The sequence below is a fragment of the Odontesthes bonariensis genome, chromosome 21, assembly GCF_027942865.1.
Source record: "Odontesthes bonariensis isolate fOdoBon6 chromosome 21, fOdoBon6.hap1, whole genome shotgun sequence".
In the NCBI taxonomy this organism is placed as follows: Eukaryota; Metazoa; Chordata; class Actinopteri; order Atheriniformes; family Atherinopsidae; genus Odontesthes; species Odontesthes bonariensis.
Window position 1 is genome coordinate 13,304,576 of NC_134526.1, and position 19,313 is coordinate 13,323,888.

At 38.6% G+C, this 19,313-nt stretch overlaps 3 protein-coding genes across 12 annotated transcripts in view; 2 read left to right on the forward strand and 1 right to left on the reverse strand.

Annotated features, from left to right (window-relative positions):
- The window catches only part of dnm2a (dynamin 2a), a 31,251-nt gene extending 27,881 nt beyond the window's left edge, over positions 1 to 3,370 (reverse strand). For all 8 annotated transcript variants that reach the window (XM_075454050.1, XM_075454048.1, XM_075454054.1 and 5 more), the window contains exon 1: positions 2,886 to 3,370. In XM_075454050.1, coding sequence (XP_075310165.1) covers positions 2,886 to 3,046 — 161 coding nt within the window. In that variant the 5' untranslated portion in view covers positions 3,047 to 3,370. The remainder of the gene's footprint in view (positions 1 to 2,885) is intronic.
- Positions 3,371 to 3,560: 190 nt separating this feature from the next.
- Positions 3,561 to 7,942, forward strand: qtrt1 (queuine tRNA-ribosyltransferase 1). The gene is made up of 9 exons (XM_075453751.1): positions 3,561 to 3,856; positions 3,983 to 4,051; positions 4,194 to 4,332; positions 4,423 to 4,617; positions 4,935 to 5,073; positions 5,158 to 5,233; positions 5,353 to 5,462; positions 5,821 to 5,905; positions 6,481 to 7,942. Exons 1-9 carry the CDS (start codon positions 3,569 to 3,571, stop codon positions 6,631 to 6,633), a joined length of 1,254 nt encoding a protein of 417 aa, XP_075309866.1. The 5' UTR covers positions 3,561 to 3,568; the 3' UTR covers positions 6,634 to 7,942.
- Positions 7,943 to 8,225: 283 nt separating this feature from the next.
- kcnt2b (potassium sodium-activated channel subfamily T member 2b) overlaps positions 8,226 to 19,313 on the forward strand; it is a 38,814-nt gene continuing 27,726 nt past the window's right edge. The window contains exons 1-2 of one of the 3 annotated variants that reach the window (XM_075453560.1): positions 8,226 to 8,711; positions 8,782 to 8,965. In XM_075453560.1, the coding sequence (XP_075309675.1) occupies positions 8,877 to 8,965 (89 nt within the window). In that variant the 5' untranslated portion in view covers positions 8,226 to 8,711; positions 8,782 to 8,876. Of the gene's footprint in view, positions 8,966 to 19,313 lie in introns of all 3 variants that reach the window. The other 2 variants (XM_075453559.1, XM_075453561.1) reach the window with 2 other exon arrangements.

Below are 19,313 nucleotides of genomic sequence, written 5' to 3' on the forward strand. Positions count from 1 at the left end.
AAGGCTGCCACATGTGTGCTCCATAAAAGACAACGTCAAACTTAACACAACTGTTAGGAGACTCTATAAACATCTTGTTTCTCTGTAGCCTATTAGCCGAAGATCTGATAACTACCTCCGCCCAGACCAGCTTGCAGTACTTGATACGACGTCTCAACTCCCAACAAGTCCACTGAAATAACAACACAGAACAGAACAGCTAAAGATAGAGAAAAGGGTGTGATTGTAACTGTTAAACTGATAGTGTTTTATGGTCAAATTAATTATCAGTCCTGTTAATAATTTTCTGAAATTACATTTTAGATTTTTACTGGTGATTTCCAACCAGCTATATACCTTTTACAGAGTAACCACTTATATATGACTAGTATATAAGTGATGACAACAACGATGAGTCTGTCGAATCAAATGCGTTAAAAAGCTGTCATCGTGAAGGCAGAATAAGAGAAGCTTTCAGTCAGAAGTGGGGTCACTCATTTAGTTGCACTAGTACGGTAAAAAAATAAGGCCCTACCAAAAAAAAAAAATAAAGATTCACAAATATGACTATGTTGAGTCAGATTGTAATAAGTTCTGTCCACCAAAGTATGTTGATCATCCAGACGAAATTAGGGAGTCCCTGTAACAAGCCTGAAAAAGACAGGCCCAAATCACATCAGCAAGACGGATCATTCAGACCTTAATACGAGCTGGACTGCCTGAGCTACAAATCAGGAGAGAGATACAGCATCTAAAATGCAAACACATATTTACCGCATGTCATTCTATCCCACAATATGACCACACTTTCCCCATTTTCCAGAGAAGCCGGAAAATGAGAATGGTAGAACATGTGTTAGTTAAAGAGAGTGAAGCACCGAGTTAGGTCACTTGGCAAATGTATCATATTGTAACACCAGCACGAGATTCAAGCAGGAGAGAAAAAAAAGGAGAAGGATATAGACTGTGTGAATACAATCAAGCGCATGAGACGTGTCTCTTCTCAGCATGATGTGACTCTGTTTCTATTGTTGTTGGTACCGCAAAAAGTAAACGAGGGATCATTTTCTTCCCTAAGGACACAGGGATAAAACCTCTCTCTCTCACTTAACATGCACCTGAATGGATCTCCACCACTGGGGAAATTATAGAACAAAAAAATGCCTTAAGTTGTTCTGTCAATGCAAAGAATTTGCAAGTGAAAAATCCTACAGGACTGCAAAGGCATAGTTTTGCATAAAAAATGCCACAAAACATGACAAAGGGTTTAGGTATGGAACACTCACGGGCTCAAACACACCCTTTGATCAACAATGAGTCATTGTTTCTATTACAATGATGTGCAATAACACAAAAGTGCTTCCAGTATGAAGCGAGACTCCACCCTCATTATATAAGTTTGACTTTTACTGTTCCACCATGTCTGCATTCAAAGTCACCTGCACATCAGCAACCTGCGTACAGAGTAGCCACTGAACTTATTTTAATCATAAACTTTCAAGTGCAGCACCCACATACTCATAAGACTCTAGGTCACAGCAACGCTTGAATAATGTTAAGTAAATGGATGCATGTTATTCCTATACACAGTGGTAATAAAGGAAAGACAGCAAAGGCAATGAGATTGAGGTCACCATGAAATGTCTCATGATAATTGCAGCTCATGTCTGTCAAGTGCTCTCAAAGTACAAAGTCCCACTCAACCGAATTAATTTGCACTAAGTGGTAGTCTAATCTGCAAGTGTAGTCTTGCCTGAGAGCAGTTACGACATGCCCTTTCGAGACCGTTTATAACCGAAAGCCGGTGTGAATGCCATCTTAATAGCCAATGTGCCTTCTCTAGACTGCGAGCTGGCCTGTGCGCATGAGTGTGAACGTGAGATTGCTGTGTGGGTTGGGTTAAACATTGAGTGTCCCTCAATGGAGTGGAAACCTGCTAAACAAGCTGTGTTAGAGTGAGCTTGTTTTGCTCCTTTTATCAGGTGGATCTCCCTCACTGCTGATGTGGAAAAGGACAAAAGGACCAACATGTTGAGGAGGGTAGAGCTGAGCAACTGGAAACTGCAACTTTAAGACATTACACTTCAAAGAGTGAAGCGCTTTCGAGTCTATTTCAAAACTTTAGCCAAAAACAGAAACAAAAGCGGAAGATAGTAAGGGAAGTTATGTCGGTTAAGGATGTGAGATTATACACAAAATGTCAGCATTTTGATGGAGAGATGGTCTACTTTGAGATAATAAAGCAAAGAATTAGAACAGTGAAAAAATAGGTATCTACTGGATCTAAGGGACTTACACTGCCTTTCTTCAAAGGGCCTGCATGTTACATATTTGCACTTCCACATCTACAAGAATAAATTAACTTCTAAAATAGCCTCTATTGTGACCAATTATCACGATCCATAGTTCATGGTAAACTTGGCAAAATCAAAGGGTAAAAAGATGTTAGGCCTTTGTAGATCATTTTTACAGAAACAAAACCACTATATCAAGAATCTTCAAGTTTCCTGTAATCTTAGTTTTAGTCAATAATAATGTAAAAGGTACTAGAGATGATCTCATCTACAGCGACAATGCACTAATAGTGCAAAAAGGCTGGGAAAACATACAAATACTTTAACCCATTCATTTAATACTGTTGGATGGGGTCAACAGATTTGCCATGTTAAATCAAGTTGTTTTTTTAAACATATAGCCACTTTACCAACAAGGCTGGTTTACGACAAGTACGTAACTCAAATTACGTACTAGTAAAGCAACTAACGTTAACTATATGGCAAATTACGTCTCCAAATGACCATAACACTTTCATATATGAACTTCGAGAAGGTATGGCTGTCTAGAAAATTTGTAAAGAACGATACAGTTGCAATAGATTATTAATTTAACCATACATTATCGCTTACCTGCCAACAAAATTTTCCAAGACAGAGCTTTTTCCAGCGCTCTGTCCACCGACCACAGCAATCTGAGGAAGGTCTAAATTGCAAGCCTGGCCGATTGAGCTGAAAGCGTCTTGAAGCTTGTTGATCAGGGGAATCAGGTCTTCCATGCCCCGGTTCCCCATGGCTTCGTTAGCTCGGAGAGCCCCTTCAACACAACGAAGACTAGAGGCTAACGCTAGCCGCGCTATCTAGCTAGGTAAGGTTAGCTTAGCAGCAAGGTGCTCTCCAGTTACTTAGAAGTGTTGAGTTCCGCCGTTTCAAACAACTCAAGTTGTTTATGTCTCTTTGAACACTTGGGCGACCACTTAAAATGCAAACCGCGTTATCATAATCCCGTGTTCTTTTACAAACACTGATTAAAACCACTGTCTATCGAAACGGACGAAAAACTCGAAAAACAAAACTTCCTCTACACAAACCTCATCCGGTCAAAAGAGACGACATCCGATCGAAACCGGTAGGTACAGACACGCCTCTTTTTCATAAAGTCTTGTCGTCTATTGGCTAATTTTATTGTTTTTTCATCAATATTTATTTTGATTGGACAAACTGAATACGTCCGCATTACTCCAAAAGTAACTGATCTCTAATTGGTTGATACAACTGTCAGTTGCGGCCCCTCCCCGTCACGTGGTCAGCTAAACATGGCTACCACCACAGAACGTGAAGCCGATACGAATACTTCAGAAAACGGCATGTCTTTAAAGAAAGCTCTGTCTGCAGCCTCTCCTCTATCTCTGAGAATAATTGCTGAATGTCCAGTGACAAAAGCAAGAGCATGCGATCTGACACTGCCACACTCCATTGTTAGCACCCCGGTTTTTATGCCGGTCGGAACACAGGGAACCCTGAAGGGAATCACTGTGGATCAGTTGGAGAGTCTTGGGTGTCAGATTTGTCTTGGAAACACATACCACCTTGGCATGAGGCCGGTAGGTAATTCTACAATAATGGCAGTTCCTTCCGCCTCCTGTCTGTTGGTCTGTTAATATCTGATAAAAATGCTGATGATTTAATTTTGTAAATTTGTCTTTCCATGTTATCTCTACTACCTACAGGGACCCGATTTGATCGAGAAAGCCAATGGTTTACATGGGTTCATGAACTGGAAGAGAAATCTTTTAACTGTAAGTAGAGCTCGCCTTTCCTGAAACAGTCATAGAAGACTAAGATTTGGCAGTATGGAAGGTTTTCATATTCCTAGACGTACAAGAGGTAGCTGATGAGCTTTGTTTAAGAGACATTTGTGTCTTTAACATCTTCGTACAGGACAGTGGAGGATTTCAGATGGTATCCCTTGTGGAACTCTCCGAGGTCACGGAGGAAGGCGTCAAGTTCGAGTCCCCCTATGATGGCACAGAGATCTTACTAAGTCCTGAGAAGTCCATCAGCATACAGAACAGTCTGGGTCAGTTATAATGAATAATCTTAAATACCAATGTTTTCCCCTAAATTTTTCCACTGGCTTGCATCTCCTTGTTTCTTTGTTCCCTTCCAGGATCAGACATCATGATGCAGCTGGATGATGTGGTCAGCAGTACTGTGAAGGGGCCGCGGGTGGAGGAAGCCATGCACAGATCCATTCGTTGGCTGGATCGCTGCATTGCAGCCAACAAAAATCCAGACAAACAGAACCTTTTTGCCATCATTCAGGGAGGACTGGATGCAGAGCTGCGCAAGGCCTGCCTGGATGGTAAAAATAAATCCTGACCCATGTCAAGTTTTTGTCACTCACACGTATGTCCGTATACTGGTATTGACAAGCAAGAAAATAATTAGATTAAATGTGGACATGCCTTGAAAAATCTATTTATTTATGTTATTATATCAAACAAGTGACAGGCAACTTTAAAAGAATGTGACAGTTTAGTATATTAAGTTGTCAAATTTAAATGGCATTTTGCACAAAGATATTGGGTGCAAATTACATTTTGGCTAGATTTAAAGCAACCAAGGTTGAACAGTTTAACTGTAAGACTTCTCACTCACAGGCTGTTTCCATCTCTGTAGAAATGACCAAACGGGATGTCCCCGGTTTTGCTATCGGAGGCTTGAGTGGAGGAGAGGAGAAAGATGACTTCTGGCAGATGGTCTCTCTGAGCACTGACCACTTGCCGCGAGAAAAGCCTCGCTATCTCATGGGCGTTGGGTATGTTTGGTTGTGCAAACTAAAAGTCATCACGACAACTGTGCCCGTTAATTGACGAATTTGTGCGATCTTCGCGCGCTGTAGGTATGCTGTTGACTTGGTGGTGTGTGTCGCTTTGGGATGTGATATGTTTGACTGTGTCTTCCCAACGCGCACTGCAGTAAGCTCTCTCTCTGTCTCATAGTGCTAAGAAGTCACTTCAGAATTTTCATTTAAGAGTTCTGTCCACCTAATGACCTGTAACCGTGTTTTTAAACGGTTATATTTTCTTCCACTCAGAGGTTTGGCTCTGCTTTGGTACCCTGGGGATCTCTCCAGGTGAAACAAAAGCAGTATGCCAAAGACTTCCAGCCCATAGACCCAGACTGCCAGTGTTCCACCTGCAAGAGGTAAGTCAAGAGCAGATCAAATTTCATGATGGCACCAAATTTCTCAAATAATTTATCTTCAGAGTGTCTCAGCTGATCCTGAGAATAGGCTAATCTATGGTTTTGTCATCACAAATTTTGATCCATGATTTATTGATTTTTTTTTTTTTTTTTTTTTTTTTTTTTTTTCGTTTGTTTGTTTTGCTTTCAGGATGTGAAATTGTGCTAATAATATACTTAAATTGACTAATTACTACAGTAAATAGTTACATTAATTAAATTGGCTTAAATCATTTAACATGAAATGCATGTTGTAAGAGGGAGATGCTTGAAATGTGCTGCACTTGGATGTAAATGATCTGCCGGTTTTCTATTTCAGACATAGTCGAGCTTACCTTCATGCTCTGTTTAAGAGTGACACCGCAGCCATGCATCACATCACCATCCACAACATTGCCTACCAGGTCAGTATTAGAAAACAGTATAATGCAACATATATATTTTTAAAACTTATTTCCAAAGACATTGTCTGTATGCTCCACATGATTTCCAATATCTGCCATCCTCACTCTGAGACACATCAGCCAGAGCCACATAATGTGTTCTCAAATGATCATATTCTTTACTCAGTTATGGCCATTGAATCTTTTATAATCTATGTTTTGTCATGGCAAAAACTTATTTTGTTACTCCAGCCTTATAAAATCAATATAAAAGCCTCATCTTTTGACAGATGTGTCCCAAAAAATGAAAATCATGTTATGACTCTATCATTTTTGGCACGTTTTTGAGCATTTTCCATAAAAGTCAGCATGGTGGCCGTGTCAGTGTTTAATGTCTCGTCATTATTTAATAAATTCTATGAGATATTTACATACAGTTAAAGGTTTGCAGAAAAACAAGTATGCTCAGAGGATACTGACCTGTAGCCGACCTTATATACTCTGAAGGTGCACGGCAGGAGATCATTTCCCACTGCAGCTCTATAGTAATCACATTATGTTTTTTACCGCGCTTCATCAAACATTTCTCTTTGCAGCTCACCCTGATGCGCTCTGTGAGACAGAGTATTGTGGAGGGCCGTTTCCCTGAGTTCATACGGACATTCATGAAGCGAATGTTTCCCTCTCGTAATCAGTACCCCGGCTGGGCGGTGGACGCTTTAGCTTCTGTCAACGTCACTTTGGAATAGAGCTTTGAAGGCACCCGAGTGGAGCAGAATATCAGAGACTGAAAGAAAGATTTTGTACCATTTTAAATGACCTTTTTAGAGATGAATGTTTTCTACTATTTGTTTATGTTTGTTATATATTTCCACTTTGGTTGCTGGTGAGGAGATCTGTTGTGAAAAAGCCTGACAGTCTTCTGCAACAACCTGCAAATTATCCTCACAGTTCACATTATGATAATGTTAGATTAAACAGTGTTTCAATGAGGTTTAAAACACATGAACCATCTCCTCTGCTGCACTCTGATACTTTTTGTTGTTACCGTGGCTACACAGCTATGCCCGCCCACCTGAAATGTTTTTACTTTCCTCTCAACGTCTTTTTGTTTCTTTGTGCTGGAGTATATTACAGGGATATGTCATTTTAGTTATAGCTCCATTCCTCTGTTTTGGTGTTTAAATCTGCATCCTAACATATTTATAGGTGCCAACTCACTACTTAATCTGATAAAATGCCATCTGCAGGATGGATATTTGCATCATAATAACCACCAGAGGGCGAAATAGACGCAGCCTGAATTCTATGTGTTATAAGTATAGAGTATAAAGCAGGTCAGCTATCTCAGGTCAGCTATCTCAGAATTAATGAATCTTACTATAACAATTAGGTCAGATGTAGGAGAGCACAAACACTGACATCAAATTGCTTAAAGTCCAAACTCTGCATCTATCTAAACAGCATCAAATGATTCTTGTGATCTATTGCTTTTTTCTTTAACAACAAGCAATTAACCTTTTCAGCTCTCTGTATAAATGTGCAGTTTGGGACTTACAGGAGTACTGCTGTATCAAGGCAAGGTTATGGTTCATTATTATTAATTAGTGGAAGTTCATTTGAATAACACCTGTTGTCTAGGGCCTCCTGTCAACAGTCTTCCTAAGCACCACATTTGAATTTCATTACTCCTTCTGTTATGACCAGAGGCTCTGCAGGATTAACCCTGTTTAATGTTCTAAATGGCAGACAAACTAATATGTAAACCGCAAAAGTGTAGTGCTGCATTACAAATTGTGAGTTTGTCGCTTACCGACAAGGGTTGGCAGGTGATGTGCCCTTAATTACATGTGTTTATTCATTAGTCACTGGAAGAGACAAATAGAATATTCATGACGAATGTCAAAATAATACAGATGTCATATAGCAACTTTTGTAATTTTACATTGTTGTGGCACACGTTCAGAGAAACATTGAACAACATTATATATATATATATATATATATATTTGAATGGATTACTTTGCTCCTATTTTATTAAAATTTGTTTTTATACTTCCTCTGCTTCGATTGAGTGTCTTGGATGGCACATGGATGTGAGAGCAGCCGCTGTCTGAGCTTAGTTGGCAAGCAGAGCAGAATCATGTTAAATGTCTCAAAATGAATATACACGACAAAACCGTGGCACTAAATTAGATGTGTCCCCATGTATATGGTAGTTCTCATCATAACAAATATATCTCCTCAAGCTGACTCCTCAATGACCGAAGTATGTTACATTTTAGAAAAAACACTGTCAAAATTCACACAAAACAATAGCGCTCGTGCTGATGTAACAAACGTACACACGTAAGAGTCGTTAGACACTCACGACTGAGATCCGTGCAGGTCTCCACAGTATGATGGCCATTTCTAGGGATCACGTGTGTACGTGTGACAGATTGGAGAACATTATTACAGTCATAATTCAGCGAAGATATCGATGGAAGGCGTTTATTGTTCATTGTTGTGAACAGTTTTCAAAGAGTTGGGGTTTTGTCAGTTATCTCTTTTGTTATCCTTTAAATGAAAACCTCGTTGCAACTGCACACTGTTTCCTACAGGTTCGCTGTCAGTGCGTCCATGTGGAGTTGAGGCAGGGAGGATGCCGTAAGAGAGACAACCAGTTGCTCTCCAGCTGTCACAGTAGCCTAAAATTGGAGCCTCCCTATACGCACCAACAGATGAGCATCCTCGACCTGTTGCCTCCGTGTGAGGAAAAGTAGAGCTGCATTTCTTTTTTTTAAATTCCCAAATAAAAGAAGACGTTTTTTTTTTCTCTATTAAGGTGGGAGGTTGAAGATAGTGCCATGAGGAGGATCAAAGTATTCGTTATTAATTTACGTTTTGAATAGCAGAAGGACCGGAGTTGGTTCTGGAGGGGACCACCTCGTCGGTGTGGACGATTTGCGGTGATATTTGTCCCTATCTCTGTGATTTGAGGAGGTGGAAGATGGTCGAACTGGAAAAGGAGGTGCTCCCCCTGCCCCCTCGGTACCGGTTCCGAGACCTGTTGCTCGGGGACTGGCAGACCGACGACAGGTGAGAATGCAGCTACTCGCAGCGTTTACGCACGGCGCACTGTATCCGTTGCGCATCTGTGAAGCACAAGAGCATTATAACACCTTAAAATGAAAAACTATTCAGCTGTTTTGCGTCTGCATTTTCTGTCTCTGACCTATATGATTTAGGTGTATTTCCTGTCTGCGAAGTAGCTATGTTGAAATGGATACTGCAACAGGTTACTTGTTTTTCTGTGTGCGCAGAAGCAAGTGTTGCTTATTATAAAATTAAACTCATGCCAAACGGAGAATATGCAAATCAAGCCAGTATAAAACAAAAAAATCAAAGGAAATATGCAGGCTAAATTCCCGTTTCACAACATGTATTAAACTTATTTGTGTTATTATTACCAGAGGCGCATCTGAGCAAATGTGCAAATTTGAAACATCCAAAAGTCATTCGGAGGAATCCACCAGCAATGAGATGAAGAATAAATACTATTGGGAATACCTACAGTCGCCTATTTTTTGTTTCTCACAATGACACATTTCATTAAATGTACGGTGAAACGTCTGCTACCTGGACCAGAAATTTCAAATGAGTGGTCTCTTGGTAGCTGGCAGTTAACCTTTCCTTATACTCCATTTGCAGGGCAGCAGATTTGATGTGCTATCTGATATGCATTGCTTAATTCGGTCATTTCATCATGCTGTCAAATGGAAAATCTTAACCTCCATTTCATGCCTGATGTCTCTTGTTGCTAAGTGGAAATGAAGCCCCAAACACCTGCTTGTGGACTTGAGTGGCTGTTTCAAATCAGATAATTGGGGGAACTTGAGATAATCAAGTCCACATATTAGATGTATTTAGGACAGAGACACTGCTATTACATTGTTCATGACAAGGAGTCTTTTCAAATAAGCTTACAGCATCCAGTACTGTCCTTTCAAATTAAAAAAACACTGCCATGAAGGCTGTCTCATCCCTGACCTGTAGAAGGGTTGAAGGCTCCTCATTTAAAGCCTAAACAAGTATGTTCTCTCTTGCTGTGCCCCTCTGGCCTTCTGTGATTTGTCATGTATTGCCCAAGGGCTCATGTTCCGGTGCAGCGTGACCTCAGTCACCTGATTACAGAGGTTTTTCTGCTTGCCTCCTGGAAACCCTAGAAGTCTACAGCTACCTAATCTATCTATAAGAGGAAATAGAAAATAACAGCTGATGACGGCACAGTTGATGATTTTACTAAGTTTATAATGTAGAAACAAAAATGGTGTCGGGTGGAACTATAGTTCCATTAATTTGGCTGGTTTTGGCGTTGTTGAGATAGTTGGAGAGGACAGTGTTGATGTCAGTGTTGTAACCTTTTTGTTTCACACTATAAACACATGATGTGAATGACTTTGTTTTTGTTTGTTTTAGGTTATTCCTGCTCTTGATCATGTAAGGTTTCTAGAAAGCGAAGAGTCCCCAATTAATGTTGCATTTGCTGTGCATTTTCTATTCATTTAAAGTATTCTAGAGAGTAATATCTAGCACGTGCTCTACAGAAATGTTAAAAAATAAGTTTATTTTTCCACGTATCTGAACAAGCTTACATCAATGCTCTTTGAAACAGTGCCTATTAATAAAAGAGCCAGAGGTATAGTCGAACTTGAAATTTTATTCATCATTTTAAAAAAAAAAAAAGGCAAATTAAAATGATTACAAATAAATAAAAATATGTTCCGTCACATAAAGCTCTACAGGACTCTCACAAAAATGGTTGTTGATCCTTATGAATCAGGCCACATCTTATAAAGACTTCAAAGTGATTTCAAAAAAATAATTTCTTAAGGAAAAAGTTTCACAGACGATATAGATTTTGATCAACCAGGACTCGGTGCCTCAGCAAATTGAGCCCAAAAGAGATTGGTTTTGATGCTATTAAAAAAAGTAAGTAAAAAGCAAATACATTTCCAAGAGCCCAAATAATCCATTACAGTGTCTGCATGTAAGATGTGGAAGTAAAAAGCTTTTGCTGTACAGTTAGCTATTAAAAAACACAAAGACTGTAGATTTGTTTAGCCACAGTAACAAAAGACGAAATATACTTTTTCAGAAGAATTACCTCATACCAGATGGAGTTACTTTGCTGCCTCAGGGACTGGATGGTTCCCTGAACCATTCAACAGACCGATGCATTTTTGCACACAAACAAATCCACATAGAGGTTCAGAAAGAAGTACTGGATATGCATGGATCAGTTAAAGCCCATATTTGATTCCCTTTTAAGTGTTGCAGGGGGAGCTGAAACAGGCAGGACTTCCAAGAAAACCCTCAAAATTTAAGCATCTGAGGGAAAATTTGCAGGGAAGATAGCCAAAAGTTTCAGTGAGCAGATGTCCTCGACAGCTGGACAATTATGAAAAATATCTAAGCTTTTCCAAAAGGGGCTTTATTATCTACAGAGGCTAAGGATGTAGTTGTGTTTTTTTCCACAGAAGATTGTGCCATCTGTTGATGCCATCTAAGGATGACATATATCCATATTCAAATTTAGAGAAAGTCAACCATTTCAGTGATGTTTTTTTTTTTTTTTTTTTACATCTGTACCAGTTTTGGATGGTGGTTTAGTAAAAATGAGGACTGTACGCAGGAAATTTGCCTGTCCATATCTCTTGCTTGAGTGTTTGCCACTGTGCAGAAATGTTTTCATCCTCAAATGTTCAGACACTTCTGACAGAGGGAAGAGCGGTCAAGCAGAGGCACATATGTCGATTTCAGTGCAGAGGGAGTTACAGCAGCTATGAAATGGACTGATTAGATAGAAGGTGATAGCTGTGATTGATAGTGACACATACTTAATTACAGCAGAATCACACAGAGTTTATCTGCCACGTTCCATAAATCCTGGAGAACCTTTGCTCATTTCTAGCATACCATTTTGTATTAGTGCTCAGGTTGCTCTGTACAGTATGACTAAATCCTAGCTCAAACATCAGAATGTCAATATGTGTATGCAAAACTTATCTCATTGAGACATATGGCGACACTCTGCTCTGGATGAAAGCAACATCACTGAGCCCAATATTGGCTCTTCTGTCACCATCTCTTTCTCCACCTCTCCTCTCAGCTTGCATCCCTTTGTGTGTGTTTGTGTGTCTTAAGTCATCTTTCTTTAACATTCATCCCTCCTCTTTCACTATTTTCTGCATTTTGCTTCTGATTGAAGTGTCTCTAATTCTAAGCTCTTCTCTTTTTCAAAACCTCTCCTAAAAGAATAGGGGAATGTGTTTAACTGTTCAAGAGTCCTTAAGTGGATACATTTCTAAAATATATATTTTTTTTAAATATGGAAATTGATTTTGATCATTCCTTTCCTGTTCTACTAGTGCATTGCTCCTTTATCAGCCTCTGTCCGTGCTTTTACTTTATTCTAACTTTGGCTAAAACATACAGAACTACAAACAGATTAGATTTTGTCTTTGACATTTCATCATTTACTTCAAACATTTACTTATTTTTGGCAAATTGGATCAAACAGAAATAAAATATTGGCTCAGTTATCTCTCGGGAGACTGAAACAAGAATTTGAGTGGATATCTGCTGCTAAAAGTTTTGGTTATCGCAGTCAGTTACTTCCCATCTCATAACTTTAATCAAAGTTGAGCATGGTTATTGATCACGATGTAAACATTTGTCTTTCTGTCGCAGACAGGGACAGAGACGTAGGAGCATCTTGATGCCTGTTCTGATCACGCGAGCACCATTTATATTTTCTGGTAGTGAGTCAGAGGCTTCTGTTTTGAGGAAATGCCAGATGACTAAACAATAAATGCAGATCTTCAACAAGCTGACAAGGATTTGCCAGTCTGGTTTTTACCTAAATTACTTGCTATCAAGCCTTTAATTTGATTATGTTTGCCTGGTTGTTGATATTGGCATTTGCCAACAAATAAACAGAAAATCTATGACATAATTCACCTAAACTGTCCCTGATCCATCTTTTCTAAAACTGTAACTGTTTTTTCTTCATTTGATAACCATCAAAAGAAAGCAGTTTCTGGTGTAATTTCCAACCATTTATGGGTTCCAGCTTTGCAGAGCAATGCACAATTCTTCTCAGAGTTAATAGTATGGTCTTAACAGTCCATGTATGCACACATGACTCCCATTACAGATTCACTTGTATGACTGATTTTTTTTTTTTTTTTATTGAACTGGAATAGAACAGTCACCCCAGCTCCACAATAGCCTCAGTGGGAGCTTTCCAGGATTACCATACAAATTATAGGCTTTTGTCCTTAAAACAATTTCTTGTTGGCTGTCGCCTCCACATTTTTGCTCCCTCAATCTCTGTCTCAATCACTCAGCACCATCCTTTTTCTCTATACTCTCTCTTGATTCTTCCCATCATGTCTTAAACTAGTAAAGCTACCGTGGAGCATGATCCATCAATATTGCCAACATTCATTCCAGTTTGTCTTAAAATGCTTCAGTTAGTCTTTTGGATCTCGTGTAAGGCTCAGTCCTGTGGTACTTCAAAAAGTCTCTGTCCTGAAATGGGGATTCATGAATGAATAATGCATCATCTCTACTCTGCCATTTTTTTTTTGTCAATACACATAGTGCATATGATGAACAGACTTCATGACTCCTGCCGATATATCAATAGTAATGTTTCAAGAAAACAGCTAGACTGAGATTTGCTTTACAAAAAAATGAAAAATGAATAAAAAATTTTGTCATGAAATTTAATAAAGGGATCTGCATGTTTGATGGGAAGCTTGGGGCTTTGTGTCGTAAAATCAAAAGCGCCAGCTTCTACAAATTACAATGTAATTATTGTAGGAAAAAAAGAAAGAAGTAGGACTGAATATTAAAGAAAAGTCTGTTTGAAAACAAATTAGATGGCCTGCGGGCAGATGGGAGGGCTCACTTTTTAGTCTAAGCATGATCCTGGTGCAAACAGTGCTGTGAACATAAGCCACTGCAGCCTTTGTGAAAAGGCCTTGCACAGGGAAGACATTACCTTAAGGCAGATTGAGAGATAGTTTGGTCATACAGTCACCCCCTGCATTCTGTTGCTTTATATAACTTATATATAAGCAGAACGCTTTCACTTTTAATTCCATGATGAGCAATAGCCTGAGTTTGTTGTGAGAACAGAGCCAGATTTTCCCTGATGGTCTTCCAAGCTTGTGGTCCTTTTATTTTTATGGTACCTTTTGCCATCACTGTGCCATAATATTAAATGCCTAAACCAGCCTTTCACTGTCAACACTTAATGCTTTCCTGCTGTGGATAGTAAAACAACCATAGGGCTAACTAGCATGTGACCACTTTGGGGTCTTTTGTAGCCAAAAGTCCCAAGGCATCAGAATAGGGCTAGGGAATGTTGTTAGGAATCACAAAAACAGTTGCCCCCTGATTGTTTTTCCCTTACTCCCAAACTGAGTTAGCCTTATTCACCACAGGAGTTGTCTTTCTAATCCAAGAAGTTCAGAGACACCAGAGACAGACAGCAAAGAGGATTCCTTTCATGTATCACTCCTTTTACATCTAATGTTATTCTCAAAGAGGTGATTTGACGACCGCTGTGATAAAAGATTGAAATCTCACACTAATCCAATCAAATGTTGAACGTCCATGCATATATGAAGCTGATGCAATCTTGAGAGACAAGGAGATAAAAATGTCATCGCTGGATTTTCAACAGAATTGCGCCAAGTCAAGCCCTTCATGATAAAACAAATGAATCCAGTCAGCACTAAGCCCAAAGTGTGCTGTTCTCTGAGTTCAACTCTTAACAGGAACTGTAATCCACTGGATCAACTTTAATGTTCCATTCTTCCTTCAAGTAAACAAAGGAGACTGCATTAATGTGTCAGCAGATCCTGCTTTAATCATAAACAAGCAGTGAGCAATCATCTTGGGGAAGGGTGAGGCTAGGCCGGTTACATCAGGGAGCAGGGGTGGGCGATGGCTGAAGCATTTGCACCGAAGATGTATGGAAAGGTTTAATCTATGGGGGAGTTATTTAGGAAATGGTTCGGAGAAAAGGCTGCTCTACATGAGCACTTATTGCTAATACACTATAGGTTAAAATGTACGTCTCGTGTAAACAATATTGGTAACTGGGATAAAAAAAAGTGATTATTGGAGACACAAGAAGAGGCATGTAACAGTGTAATAAATCAGTCATGAGACAGGTTGTTTTTTTCACTTTCATTATACACTGATAGAGACTCATTTAGAGAGACTCTTTAGGGTCTCAGTCATAATTATGCTACCATAAAAGTACTCGCCTGCTTTATTGAAGTGTTCAAATCAATTCCATAAAAGCAGTGAGTGGTACTCAAAAACTGTATTAATTTCTTCAGACTCTTCAGAATACAAGGCATGAACCCTTGCATTGTAACTCTTAAAAGAATAAATGTGCCTTTTGTGTACACAAAGTCCCATTCTTTTCCACCTGCCATCATTGCTGTCTTCTGTGTGTGACTGTGTTTCTGGGTCAGGGACAAGCTGTCCTGTTGGCCTTTGCTTGGATGAAGCAGAGTACACCTTGCCTCTCTCAAATTGTTAGAACAGCCCCATGGGGATGTGCAATTTCTTTGCCTCTTTTGATTTAACTGAATTTATCTTTTTTTTGGTTATTATTGCTTGTCATTGATCTTTGTCTTTTTGTTACAAATTACCCCCTCTCATTCCATATGTCCTAAACTGTGCGGCTTAGTAAAATCTTGAAAATAATATTTGTATTGTACTGATTTTGATCTTCTTATTAAGATTAAACATTTTAATTAATTCTATGCCTTACATAATCTAATCTGTTCATTTTAGAGGTCATTAAATAAATGCCAGGACAGATGTTTTGGAGATGTTGTAGCAGAACAAATAGATTTTCCACATAGAAATATAAATAATAGAATTCTTAACTATCGTTAGTTTATGTTAGCTTTAAGTCTAATTATTACCTATTATATCAATATTCTTGATATAATTTTACATGTCATTTTATAAAATATACAGTGGGAAACCTTCTATCCCCATTTCGAATCATTTTTTTAAGGGAAATACAACTCGTAAGAGTGTTTCCACATCAGAACAGACGTCATTCTCAATTCTTTTGTTTAAGAGGCCACACTGTCTTCATACGGGTGGTTGGATGGAGCTGCTAAGCGCTGCATTTTCAAACATGGACCATTACACGAAACCCCCTTGTCACTGTGTTGACACATGTTTGAGTTTAGGCAATAACTTTACTTGGTCTGGTTTAGAAAAATATCATGACTAGGTCTAAAGTACACAATTACTTTAACAACGCAGCCATGCCCATCATGGACGCCATTTTACTAGTTGCCTTGATGACATGTCAACATGGCAGCTTACTAAACATAATCACTTCAGAATATAATATCACTTGTTTAGGATGCAAATTTTTGGGGCATAAGACAGTATTCCTGGGTTGCTTGGAAGAGAGAGATCCCACATCAGCCTGCATCTGATTGGCCAGAGGGGGTACAGCCCACCTGCTTTTAAGGGACACTGTCCTCCTCCAAAAATTACATTCAAACAATATGCTACCTCTAGTGGTTGTAAGGGCACAACAAGAACATGAAGGATAAAAAATACAAGCCATGACTGGTTGCATTGTAAAAAGAAAGTATTTTAGACCTAATAACAATCATTTTCCTAACCAAGTAATGATATGTCTAAACTCAACCAGAAAAGGTTTTAGAAGTATATTGTGATGATGTTGGTCTCAATCTCACCTCTCACAGAGGCCTATGGTTAAAAGAGCAGTTCTTGTCTCTCTCCGCTCCTCTTTGTGGTTTGTCAAACAAAAGACTTCAGAATGACATCTGCTCTTCGGTGGAAATGCTCATATGACTCATATTTCCCTTTGTAGGGCCAGTTCTTACAAGATGCTGTTATGAGACGTATCAAGGAGTATGAACAAACCACCTATATAACATTTTCAGCTCAGCTGGAGGACTTGTTTCATGGTAAGAGAGATTGTGTAAACTCATATAATACACAAACCAAGAGCTTGATAGCATTAGCATATAGCTTGACAGCCATATGGTACTGTTATGTCTAGAAATATTTGGAAAGTGACACAATTGACAATACACATGGAAAATGATCCAAAGCTTACAGTAAAAAAATTTTTTGAAGGTGAAGAAGTTAAATTATCCTGTAACTGACTGAAGCTCTTCTTAGACCAGTTAAGCTGCCTTTTATTTGCTTAAAACATAAATAAAACCAAAAACCCTACAAACAAATAGCTGAAAACAGCTGCAGTAAAGGCCTTATAAAGATATGACAGAGGGGGAAACACATTTGTTGCTGATATAAATGGGTTACAGACTTCAGTCATTACCTGCAAATCCTTCCAGACAAATTTTTAAACTTGACATTTTATTCACGGTTATGTTAATTCATCCCTAAGACAGAGGGAGCTAATTATTAAGGAGCTTCAATTCTTAAACCCTTCATCTAGTCTAAATATGAATACCTTGAATTAATACTGCAGAGAGTCTCCACTTTACATCTATATTCATTATAAAACTGTAAAACTTAAATATGTTATGACTAGGGCTGGGCAACGATTAAAATTTTTAATCTAATTAATCACATGATTTCCCTGATTAATCACGATTAATCGCATTTGTACGCAAAATCCAAAAATGAATTCAAAAGTAGTGTGTAGCCTTTAGCATTTAGTTTTATTTTAAATGTACTGCCATATGAATGAAAGTGCCATAACATTTGTTGTGCAAACACACTTTTAACATCAGCATTTTTATGTAGTTTTTATGTAGAAGCCTTGCTCCACTGTCTGTTTCCTTGAATGACTTGCTGGTATCAATTTTGTGTTTTGCCTGTAAGTGATATTTTAGACTGGAACTACTACGGTGATAAGACAATTTAACTTGGCAGTGTTTACAGATGACTTTGGTTCTGTCGACTCCGCCGTCTGGAAGAACTTTAAAATGAAAATGGCCGAGTAAAAGTTCCGTACCCTTCTCCATGTTTGGTGGATCCGCAAATTACTTTCTTTTCCGGTTCCGCAGCAGACAGCAACAGACTTTTACAATAATAAAATAAATAATAAAAAATAATTTTTTTAAAAACTGCGTTAATGCGTGATAAAATATTTATCGTCGTTAAATAATTAACGAGTTAACTCGCCCAGCCCTAGTTATGACTAAAGAAATAAAAAAAATTCTGTCAGTGCTCAAAAATTTCCTGACACGGATGGACATGTCATACATTAGAAATTAGTTTATATCCTTAGATTTACTGGAAAGAATTCTTACAGTAGGAACATGGCAAACCCTTATGTTGTTAAGAAATGCATCAGTATGAACCCGACCTCACAACAAAATATGTAATAGCTTTGGTGGTCCACAACACAAAACATTACAATTTTACAATAAGGATAGGCTAAAAGAATCGCACAGTTGCTATGTTTTCCTGATTGAGTTCCATACACAGATGAAGCCTATGTCATCTGTGATTTACATTTAGATGTTACAAAATACACGGTTAAAAAGATTTACTTGCTTAAGGCTTATGCATTTCAATATTAATAGGATGTGATTACCATCATGTCACATGGTAACGATATAGAAAACAACACCCTACAGATTTGTCATCCTTTCGCAAGGACTGTTACGCCATTATGTTTTGGAGATGTGAACATCTATGAAGGACAACACAAACAGTGGTAGCAGGTAATTGCGACACGTTGCATTTCAAATCTATCCACCACTCGTAAAAATCTAACACAATATCAAAACCACAAGCAGATGAAGTGATTAACACTTATCCCCCTCTTACAAGGTTTCTGACATAATAATGATATTTTGATACCTTTCACCCACCTAAACAGTGCTGCAGAATAATCACACACTAAAGTGGCTGCATGTCCTGATGGGAACAGCCTCTTTTTGTCAAATAAGAAAAAAGAAAAAGGAAAAAAGGCCATGCCACAAAAACTGATTCTAGAAGAGTAACTCAGCAAAGAACTCAATGTGTTGACTTGCCAATATGTGACAGCTACGAAGCTAATTCCCACACCTTTGTTGTCCAAAGAGGCCATGACCACCAGAAAACAGTTGGATGTGTTTAAAGTGTGCGTGTAATTTCTTTTTTTTAAGCTTTTTATCGAAAACAAAAAAAAAACATAGATGTTTTTTTTCAAAACCTGATAATCCACATTATCAGCAGGTATTTGCTATATCTGTTGTGTATTCTGTTTACATTGTGTCACCTTTTGTCTACTTAACTAGTGAGACTACTGTTTCTGAGTTTAATGTTAAGGTTGTGAGCCAGTGCCGTGCTGCTGTGCACGCATAGATTTGGGTTTCTTTAGTCTCTTCCAGTGTGTCATTAG